General features: G+C 45.7%; 1 protein-coding gene across 1 annotated transcript; it reads left to right on the top strand.

Annotated features, from left to right (window-relative positions):
* Positions 1-620: 620 nt before the first annotated feature.
* Pebp1 (phosphatidylethanolamine binding protein 1) lies at positions 621-5,979 on the top strand (the record flags this gene model as incomplete). The annotated part of the gene is given in 3 exon segments (XM_013520338.1): positions 621-730; positions 1,373-1,473; positions 5,007-5,979. Coding segments are annotated over 3 exon segments (429 nt in total), but the record flags the coding sequence as incomplete, so codon positions are not given.
* Between the last annotated feature and the right edge of the window lie 5,596 nt (positions 5,980-11,575).

Below are 11,575 nucleotides of genomic sequence, written 5' to 3'. Positions count from 1 at the left end.
AGCTTTCTCGGTTCAGGATGTTTACAGAATTTATTGTTGTAGGTGTTTTAAGTACGAAGTGCACATCTTGGAGGCTGTGCCTTCCTCACTTCTTTCCCAGGCTTTCTCTTCTTTTTTTTTTTTTTTATTTTTTTGTACTTTTAAATGTCTAGTTCAGGGGCTGGGGATTTAGCTCAGTGACACAGCGCCTGCCTGGCAAGGGCAAGGTCATGAGTTCGGTTCCCGGGACCGGAAAAAAACACAAAACAATGTCTAGTTCATGCAGCTTTATTTCATTGTAGCAGGCACAAGTAACTTCCTGGTCTCCAAAGCCAGAGAGACCTTTTCGTTCCACACTTTGAGTGTAAGTTGTGGTTGAGAGGAGGCCCTGGGGCCAGGGTTCAAATCCTGGCCCCTCCTCCTGTTGTTCACTTGCTGGGATACTAGCCCCAGAGTGTTGTTGAGACTAAGATAATTAATGGATTTATATATAAAACTTGGACTCTTGGCACTCAGGCAAAACCCAGTAACATTTATTAATAATTGACTCTCTTTTACCTTGGAGGAGTCTGAGGTCAAAGAACTAGTTGGTTTCTTCGGCATTTTTGGCTCTTTAACTCCCAACTGGCTCCTCTCTGCAGGTTAAGAACAGACCCACCAGCATTTCCTGGGATGGTGTGGATGCAGGTAAACTGTACACCTTGGTCCTGACAGACCCGGATGCTCCCAGCCGGCAGTCTCCCAAATTCAGGCAAGTTGGGGGAAGCTGAAGGGGGTGACGTGCCTTGTGTTAAGTCCCCTGCTGGACAGAGAGAATTAGACCTGGTTTGGGATGCGAATACTTTCTTAAACCGGAGCATCCATTTCGTGCCTCTTTGCCCTTGAGCCTTAACGGATAAACTAAGACCAGTAGCCATCTCTGTCTGAGGCCTGTTTGGCCCCATGAGCTAAGCACGGTTTTTAGGTTTTTTCAGAGGAGGAAGAAACTAAAAGAATACTTGAGACATGAAAATGAAACAAAATTCAGATTTCAGTGTCCACAAAGAGTTGAACGGGAACACGAATGGGATAGTTTATATATGCCTCTGTGGGTGCTTTCCTCCTGCACTGGCAGAGTCGCTGAGACAGAGATAATGTGGATTACAAAGCTGCAGGCCTTGGAAACGTCGCTCTTGGGCCCTTTCCGGAGAGAGGATGCTGACTTCTGCCCCGGAGAGGGAAGGTCTGGGCGCTGCGTTTGCAGATACAAGGTTTGCACCTGCCAAAAAGGCAGGGCCTGCGTCTCCTTCATCGCTGTGTGTCCTGGCCCGTGGCGTGTGCTCGGTGCATGCCCGCCAGCTGCACAGCGGCTGCCATAACCGGTGGTGCTGAGGGGCTGTGTTCTTCCACACAGGGAGTGGCACCATTTTCTGGTGGTCAACATGAAGGGCAACGATGTGAGCAGTGGCACAGTGCTCTCCGATTATGTGGGCTCCGGGCCTCCCAGTGGCACAGGTTGGTAAAGGCTGCTTCCAGGGGTGGGGAGGCAGGAAGACAGGCCGAGGGCATATTAGGATTCTTTTTAGTTACGAGCCCACTCGGGGGAGAAGGCTGCTTGGGTTCCTTCAGGGCACTGGCCTTTCGGAGCACATTCGGACCTCCCGGAGTGCGGGGTGGATGGCACTTTGGGTTCTGCTCATGTGCGGGCCTTCGGTAAGCAGGGCAGACGTGGAGAAGGAAGCAGTGTTGGAGAAGGGCTGTCTGGGGGTGCACACGGCCGAGCACAGTAGTCATCTAGGTTCTGTATTTAGCCTTTGGCCTTGGTGATCTTCTTTCTAATTCTGTAAAGAGTCTCAGAAGTGTTCACAGTTTTCCCATTAACTATGAAAAATTATTTAGTATATCTCTTTATGGCCCCTTCTTTCTCCCCAAAATCTACTTTGGCATCTTGAAAACATCTGGATGCCTGTAGCAGAACGGTATTAAAGAGATGCTGCACCCTGGGTTGCTCCCGTTGGATGTAAAGCATAGGTAGAGGAGAGACAGGGTCACCCTGTGACCCCCCCCCCCCCCCCGCATTAGATGAGTGTTCCCTGAGGGTGCAGTGGGCTTGCCCGCAGGGGCCGTGGGCACGGCACGTTTCCATTTGCTGGAACAGGGAGACGATGGTGGGTGAAGCGTGGCAGAAGTGCACGCTGTCCTCTCATGGGCAGGTGTAAGTCATCCCTGTCAGGGGCTCATGTTTTATTTGCAGACCTGGAAGCTTCCAGATGGCTTTGGGCCCTCTCATGCGTTCGTAATAGAGTAAAGGGACAGGTTTCCTGGGGATCTGTTCAGTTCTCTAGGGCAGTTATAAAAATTAGGCAATTTAATTATGGGTTGTATCCACACGGGCATAAAGCAGTTCTCTTGAGAAGGAGCTGTGTTCTCATTTGAAAAACAAGCCTTGGTAACTCACTTTTTTTTTTTTTTTTAAGATTCTTCTAGTAAGGTCTGCTGTCCACGTAGCGAATAACTACAGATCATAAGGTTTCAGGCAGCAGATCTGACTGATGCGTACACACGTAGGGATTTTAAAAAGACAGAGGTCATTGGTTTCACCCAGAGTGTTCTTTGGTTTGTGGACACCTTTTTATTTCAAAGCCATGGAGCTCATTATTTCCTGTACTTATCACCATAGGTCATTTTGCCCTGCTTATAGTTGGATAGATGGTGTCATGCGGTATGATTTGTGCCTTTCATTATACATGCAGCCAAGTTAATGCTTGTGTCAGTCATTTGTTCTATCTTGTTGCCAGGTCGTTTTCCCGTGTGCACCACCGTAGTTTAGCACTCCCCTCTGGGTGGGCATTATTCCTAGTACTCGGCTGTGATGAGCAAAGGGGCCGTGCACATTCCTTTCATTCTGTGGGCAGGTGTTTCCGTGTCTCTGGGTAAATATCTAGGAGTAGAATTGTTGGGTCATAAAAGTTACCCAAGAATTCTCTGAAATGGTTGAAAACTTTATACTCTAACCAACATATTTGAAGGTGTCAATAGATCCATGTATGATCCTTACAGTCCTACGCCAGCATTAAATATTTTTGGCCTTAACCAGTATGGTGGTGCAGGCCTATAATCCTAGCACTTGGGAGGTAGAGGTAGGGGGATTGCCATGAGTTGCAGGCCAGCCTGCACTATGTAGTGAGACCCTGTCTCAAAAGAAAAATAAATACATACATATTTATATATATGTATATTTTTATTTTTATTATTTTTTTCTTTTTTGTGGTCTTGGAGATGCAACTCAGGGCCTCATGCCTGCTAGGCCAGGGCTCTACCACTGAGCTACACCCCTAGTCTTTTAAAACATGGTTATCTTGAGACGGTATTGCATAGTTACCTAGGTTGGCCTTGAACTCAGAATTCTTCTGCCTCAGCTTCCCGAGTAGGTTGGATTACAGGTGTGTGTGTGCCCTATTATTGGTCCTTTTTGATTTTAGACATTCTAGTGTGTGTGAAATGGTAGCATTTAATAACTTCTTTTTAAACTGTAGTAACATAAATTTCACTGGCTTAACTCTGTAAGTGTAAGTTCATTAGTGTAAACTATATTCACATTATTGTGAAACATACCCAGAACTTCATCTTCCCAAAGGGAAGCAGTATCCACTGGACAATAGCACCCCACCACTTCTCCAGCCTTCCTGGCAGTCACTGTTCCCCAACCTGTTTGATGAGTTTGACTGCTTTGGATAACTCACCGTAATATCTTAAGGGTTCATCCATGTTGCAGCATATGTCAGAATGTCTTTTTGTAGGTGGAACAATACCACATTTCGTGGATATACCACATGTTCAGTAACCAATCCTTCATTGATGGACATTGGGTTGCTTCTAGCTCTTGGGTGTTAGAAGTAGTGTAGCAATGAGCATTAATATGCAAATGTTTATGTAACTTAAAAATAACTTTTTAAAACTCATGGTATCCATTTGTGTCTAGGACTTAACTGGATCTTAGACGAAGCTGTATAGTTACCCAGGTATAGTGGTATAGTGGCACATGCCATATTCCCAGCTACTTGGTAGGCTGAGGCAGGAGGATCCAGAGTTCCGGCCAGCCCTGGCAATTTAGTGGTACTCTATCTCAAAATAAAAAATGGAAAGCTCAGCGGTAGAATGCTCCCAGGTTTGACCCCTAGTATTACAGACAGAAAAGAAAAAATATAAAGCTAGGTGCACAATTAGATTAATAGGGTGGTTGCTGTTTGCTTCTAAAGTACTCTTTGCTGCTGGGCTTGGTTGTGCACACCTGTAATCCCAGCACGTGGGGAGCCTGAGGCAGGAGGATCGTTGAGAGTTCAGGGCCATTATGGGCTGCATAGTGAGCTCAAGGCCAGCCTGGACTACATAGCAAAACCCTGTCTCCAAAAAAAAAAAAAAATTCTTTGCTGTGATTAAGGGGAGTTTAGGTCATTTCAAAACAAGTCTGTAGTCTTCCAAGAAAATAAGTTGAAAAGATAGAAAGGTAACACTCTCCATTGGCCTGCCTTGGCTTGACAGTGGTATGAGATTTGACATTTTCTATTTCTCGTATATTATTTACTACTTCTCATGTCTGGGCATTTTAGAGTGATAGGACTTGACAGGACGAATAGTGTAGCTTTATGGAGGTTTTACTTCTAGCAGGAAGATCAAACTACAGAGTTAGATCTTTGGCTGCTGATGTTACTGAGATGGAGGGAAGATAGGCATTGTGATGGGGGTGGTGGGAATGGTTGGAGTGTGGGATAAGGGCCAGAAGTGTGGGATGGACTGAGTGAGGAGCAGGGAGCGGGTTGCAGGTGAGGTGTGGGGTGGGCAGAGGCCAGGGCCTGCAGGTCCTCAGCGGCTGGGATGATGGGTTTGAGCCGGGTGCCATGGCAGCGGCCTTGCACTGGTGATGTTCAGTGGCTGAGGGACCCAGTGCATCTTGCTTGAGTCTGAGTTGGAGCGGTTGATGAGAACGGGTAGTGGCGCTCTCTCTGGTGCTCCTGTGTGTGCATCTTCCCTTCTGCCTCTCCCCTCAGGCCTCCACCGCTACGTGTGGCTGGTCTACGAGCAGGACAGACAGCTGAAGTGCGATGAGCCCATCCTGAGCAACCGATCTGGAGACCACCGCGGCAAGTTCAAGGTGGCGTCCTTCCGTAAGAAGTACCATCTCGGGGCCCCGGTGGCCGGCACATGTTACCAGGCAGAGTGGGACGACTACGTGCCCAAGCTGTACGAGCAGCTGTCCGGGAAGTAGGGCAAACTCCGCAAGGCCCTGTCGTCCTGGACACCCCAAGCAGTGTTCTCGATCGAGTTCCGTTCAGTGATGCATGTAGATTTCTCCTTCGTCCCACTCCCTTTGGCTTGAGACCTGCGCTGTCCCATAGTGGTGTAGGGTGACTTTCCTGCCGCCTGTCCTTCTGGATGCTGGATAGTCACACACCCCAGTTTATGTTTGGGTCACATTTGAGCTCCGTTTTGGGGGATATTTTGGTACTATGATGGGATCATCATATTGTTAATTAAAGTATAGCAACCCAAGATTTAAGGAAGAAAAAAAAAAGGCAGAGAGACCAGGTGTACAAGAAGAGAGCAGGTCATCAAGGGTCTGTAAGGGGGGCTGGAGAAGAAAGAAAAGGATTGGTTCTCACAGCCTTCAGGAGACCTGAGTCCAGCGCTGTACACGGTGCCGGACAGCAGGAGGCTCCCATCTTGGGTAAACCAGGACAGGATGTTACGTCCCCAGTGACTTAGAAGCTGTCACAGTCCTGCCCTGAGTCCTTTAAAGGACCAGCTGGGAGCAGTGCTGAGGGGACGGCTTGCTCTTGCCGAGGCCTGGCCATCTAGATTAACAGTGGGTTGGGGTGACAGGTTGTCAGGATCCTTAAATTAAGTGTCTGCTAAGTTGATCACTTGTCATTGGTCTAAGAAAAGCTGATCTAGAGTTGCTTACTGTTGTGTTAATTCTGGTGTTTGCTTCTTGTTGAATAAAAGTGAAAACACTGGACAGTCTTGACCTCCACGTATTTTGCTTAATTGAGCATGGGTTTCATAAAAGGGGGAAGTCGGAAGACGACCTAGGAGCGTGAGTGGCCTTTTCCCTGAGAAGGGGAGGCTGGGGTCTGCTCCACAGGCTCCTCTCTCTAGAACAGCTTCGCAGGTGCTAGCAGCCCCTTCAGGTGGGCAGTTCTTAGGAACTCTTACAAGACCTTGGGCAGCATTTTTTGGCTCAGAAAGATCCTTTGCTTTGTACAAGATCCTTTTGGCCTAAGAAAGTTTTATTTTTTCTGCATTGCTGGGGATGGAACCCAGGGCCTTGTGCGTGCTAGATAGGCGCTGTCCCACTGAGTCTCAGCCCTGCTGAGAAGGATGTTTCAAAGCTGATTGACAACTCTCCCCCTGGGGGTAGTTGTGCAGACTCTGTAACTGGGCCTTAGAAATCACCTATGTCGCTCATGTTCTGGTTTTGTTTTGTCCTTTTCATTTTTTCTTGCATTACCGGGGATTGAATCTAGAGTTTTTGCACTGAGCCACATTCCTGGCCCTTTTTTATTTTTTATTTTGAGGCAAGATTTTGTGAAGTCATTGAATTGCCCAGGCTGGGCTTAACCTCACTCACGGCCTCAGCTTCCTGTGTAGTTGGAATTACACGTGTGTGTCACTGCGCCTGGCTGCGCAGTGCTTTCTTCAAAAAACTGCTGGAAATGTTACCTAATATAATCTCGGGGGGAAGGTAAGGTAAACGGAAACATTTTTTAAACTTTAGTATTTTAAAATTTATTTTTAAATAAGAGTTTATAAAATAAAAGTTACAGAGAAAACAAATAACTGTTCCATTGACCTTAGAGTTGAATACAGTGGCACATGCCTGTAATCCCAGCTACTTGAGGAGAATCCCAAGGTGAATGCTAGCCTGGACAGTTTAAGGAGACTCCCAAAATAAAAGGAGCTGGAGATGTAGCTCAGCGGTAGAGCACTCATCTAGCGTGTATGGGGCCCTGGGTTCTGTTCCTAGTTCTAGAAGAAACAGTATTGGGCCAGGGTGAGCTCAGTGGTAGAGTACGTGTACGTGCTTTACGTGTTTGAGGCCTATAGGGAGCGGCTGAAGCTGGAAATCAGTCACACTTGTGGGGTGAATACAAAGCCGCCCTGAGAACACAGCTCCTCCAGCCATGTAAACAAGCTGTTCAGCTTATAAACAGGTTGCCAGGCAGAGAGATTGAAATTGATGTCAGTCTCCTGAGTTTAAATAAATGCTCTGGCAGTTCCTTTCCTCCCATCTGGGGAGAGGGGCCGCCTAGCTCAGTTCTCATCTGTTTCTTCATCTTCTCGCCATTTTTCCCTGGGAACATCAAGAGCCACGCGGGTTCACAGCAGAGGCCCTGGGTGTATTCCTAGCGGGAGGAAAGGAGTGGGAGAAGGAAGGGAAATAACCTTCCCTGCAGTTTCTCCTAAACAGCAGTTACTGGTTTCTTGAGTTTTCTTCCAGAACAAAATACAGGTACACACACATATCTGCATATTCTGGAAAAACGTCTTAGTGTATACATTGGTATATGTTGCACGCTTTTTCTTTTCTGTAATAGAGGTTGAATCCAGAGCTTTCATCCTGAGCCACATCTCCAGCCTTATATATATATAAATTTTTTTATTTTTTGTTTTAAAGAAAATAATAACAATAGCAAAATACCAACAACATAGACAAATACAAAACAATGCAGAAACAAAAATAATACAGGGTTTCAGAACAAAATGATAGGAATTAACTGTTGTTTATATTACATATTGTTATCTTCAGTGAAGTTGCTCAGATTATCGGATATAAGAATGCAAGATTGATCAAACCATTAAAGAGAATAAAAAAATTAGAAACGATACAGAATTTCACTAGACAAGATGGTAGGAATTCACCAATGATGGTTATATTGCATATTGTTGTCTTCACATTAGTTGTTCAGATTACCGGATATAAGCATGCGAAATTGGTCAAAAAGAAAATTAGACACTAACCATTCCTTGGGATGCAATGAAAGCAGTCCTCAGAGGAAAATTTATAGCGGTAAATTCCCACGTCAGGAAAACAGAATGAGCACAAATAAACAATCTCATGGTGCACCTTTTTATATTTTGAGAGAGTCTTGGTAAATTACTAAGTCATCAAGGCTGGACTCAAACTTGGAATCCTTCTGCTCAGCCTCCTAGAATGCTGTTACACTGGTGTGCACAACTATATCCAGCTCTGTGCTTTCTTGTTTCCAAACTAATACAGTTCATGTAATATATCTTGAGTTAAGTCCTATAATTCACATCATTTTTGAACAAATACTCATTTTATAGAAGTCCCATAATACAGTTGGTAGAGAGCACATCCTAGTTCTCTACAGTGATATGTAGATTATTTCGGGTTATTTACTATTACAATCAGTGCTTCAGCAAACAGTTTTCCTGTATGTGTAAAGTGCTGTTGCAAGTAATTTTGTAGGCAAGATTCCTAGTATTAAAATAATTACATCAAAGAGCACACACATGTTCAGTTCTGATACCAGCAGACTGCCCTCCAAAAAGATAACAGTGACTATTCGTCAGTGGAATGCGAAAGTACCTGCTTCTCCGTATCCTTCCCAGTCTTGTCAAGCTTAATGCATTTTGACAACTTGATATTTACATACATTTAAAGTCATTCACTGTTTTCTCTCTAAGTGGGTTTTCTGAGATGATTTTGCTAATCATGAAGTCCATTGGAAAGTCATAGTCTGAAGGGGCTGGGGATTTAGCTCAGTGGCACAGCGCCTGCCTGGCAAGTGCAAGGTTGTGAGTTCGGTTCCTGGTACCAGAAAACAAACAAACAAAAAAGTCATAGTCTGAAGGTGAATGAGGAAGTAACGTTAGCTTCCCCATCTGAAACAGGTATAGGCACAAGTGACTCAGAAAAAGGTGAACGACCCCAAAGGTGAAGGGTATGCAAAAGAAATTCACATGGCATGTCAGGGCATATTAGTCCCCTTAGAAACCAGGAGATCGGGAGGGGAGGTGAGCATGCTTCGGGTCACCTGGCTGAGAATTGGGTGCCCCTGGTCCTGAGCTGGGCTGTGCCCTCGAAGCCCACCTCATAACCACGGTGCCCACCAGGACACAAATTCCAGCTTTGTCATTTGAAAAAAAAGGACTCATCATTTATCTGCATTCTTCACCTCCCAGGGTTGTTGGGGAATAGCAAGACAAATCTCTTGCTGAGTGTAAAAGAACAGAGTATATGGAAGTGGTTAAACTCAACCCTGTTGACATCAGGACAAAGTCCAAAAGCCCTGTCCCTTCTGAACTGGGTCCTGGCCACTTGCTTAGCAGGAGTGGGCTCAGGAGGGTCTGGAATGAGGACACCAGCATCTAGCACAGTCCCACCGCAGCAGCCCTGTGCAAGGCCAGGATCTGTAAGGGTGATCAGACCTTGGGGACTGCTCACCACTGTGACCCACAGGTAGGTCATGACGTCATTTCCTGTTGCTGGGACAAAAAGCCCAACATCTGCAGTTTAAAGGAAAAGAGGTTTGCTTTTGGCTCACACGTTCAGTCTGTGGTTGGCTCCGAGACAGAAACAGGATGGCAGAGGAAAGGGTGCTCCACCCATAGCAGGCAGGAAGCAGAGCAAGAGGGAGCCAGGGAAAAGGATTCACCCGCCACGCGCCCAGTGAGCACCTCCAGCCAGGCTCCCTCCTAGCAGCCCATTCCGCTGCTGACCTCAGTCTTCAGGGAGCAAGTGCACCGATGCGCATCGCGTCCCCGTGATCCGGTCACCTTCCAAACACATCAGACTGCGGGGGACATTTTCGATCCACACTGGAACACATTGACCACTCTGGAAGTCCTGCATTGCACTCCTGAGCAGACAGGACCAGATCTCAGGAACACAGGGATACGTTTCTTTAGTGTTTAAATCCAACAGGACACAACCTAAATCTGTTCTCAGGTCGGTGCCACGTCAAGCAGACGCGTGTCCACTGAAAACCTGCCAGCAGTCTACGGGTGCTCCCGGGGTGGGGGCCGGGTCCTGCATGCAGCCTTTAAGGCTTTGTGAGATCTGATCTCCGTGCGCCCCTCTACTTCCGATGCCACTTTTTCAACCCTAAACTTGCTACTGCCTCATTGCCTGGCACATGCCAGCTTACTTCTAGCTTTAGTCCTTTACAAGTGCTATCTGGGATCTTCTTTCCCTCCTGCCATCTTGGACAGTAATTTATCCATTTTTCTGTACTCCATTGCAATGGAATTGTAATTTTTAAAATATATCAATGTGTATAATTTTAAAGTCAGTGTTTATTAGACGGGACCCTTCACAAGGGTAAGAACTGAGAATGTTATATCGAGTAGCCTGGCCCCTGACAAAGTGTCTCACACATACTCAAGTCTCCTAGACCATTGGTAGAATGAGTGGATTTAAAGGAGGTGTTAAGATTAGGGCCTTCTTTATAACCACTTATCGCACTATAAAAGTTCCTTTTAGTCAGGCACCCTGGCACATGCCTGTAATCCCAGTACTCTGGAAAGTGGAGGCAGGAGATCTGCAAGTTTGAGGCCAGCCTGGACAACTTAGAGGCTTAGTGACAACAAGATCCTGTCTCAAAAAATAAAAAGGGCCAGGGATGTAGCTTAATGGTAGAGGGCCCCAGTATGGGAAAGAAATTTCTTCTTCCTTCCTCCCACAAAGTGTACTTCTACAAAAAATCGTGTACACCCGAGCCCACCGCCGAGAACTCTCTACGGCCCACTCGCCAGTTCCCTGGTTCTGATGACCACAAACGTGGACGGCATTCTTGGTCTGTGGGTCCCTTCTACTCAGGGTTCCTCATCTTTCAGATTTTTATTTTTTATCTTCTTCTCTTGACCTGTATTCCCAGCCCCTTCTGTCCCAATTGTACCTTTTCCTTGGAAAATTTAAATGGCTAGAAAGTTTCCAGTAATTGATTGAATGGGATGACTGGTGTGGCTATTTTATGATATGGTTTCTGTGTATCCACTTTTATTAGTGCAAGTTTGGATATAACACATCTTGATCATCTTTGATACTTCTGTTTCTTCTTTACCTCCCCTTTCCTTTTCTTTTTTGAAACAGGTAGTCCATGCTGGCCTGCAGCTTGCTATGTGGTCCAGCTGCCTCAGCCCCAAGTGCAGGGATTATAGGTGTACACCAGTACACCTGGCTTTGATTATACTTTAAAATTCTTTTTCTCGGGGCTGGGGATTTAGCTCAGTGGCACAGTGCCTGCCTGGCAAGCACAAGGTTGTGAGTTCAATTCCCGGTACCGGAAAAAAACAAAATAAAATAAAATAAAATTCTTTTTCTCTCTTCTCCCTTTCTTGCTTCCTTTTGGATTATTTCGTCTCTTGGGATATTTGAGTATTACTCTTTGGAGTTTTAAAAAAATTTTTCTTTTTGATAGTTTCTCTGGAGATTGCAGTAAAATTAATTTTTCATGGTCTCGTAATAGAAGCTACCATTGCAAGTAAAATGTAGAACCTTGCAACTATATAGATCCTTTAATCTCCAACCTTTATGTTACAGCTATAATATGGATGACATTTGCAGCTGTTAAAACCCTTACTACACTCTTAG

The sequence above is a fragment of the Chinchilla lanigera genome, unplaced genomic scaffold, assembly GCF_000276665.1.
Source record: "Chinchilla lanigera isolate Chin_1 unplaced genomic scaffold, ChiLan1.0 scaffold00054, whole genome shotgun sequence".
In the NCBI taxonomy this organism is placed as follows: domain Eukaryota; kingdom Metazoa; phylum Chordata; class Mammalia; order Rodentia; family Chinchillidae; genus Chinchilla; species Chinchilla lanigera.
Note: the sequence above shows the minus strand (reverse complement) of the source record. Positions and strands in the feature narration are given on the sequence as shown.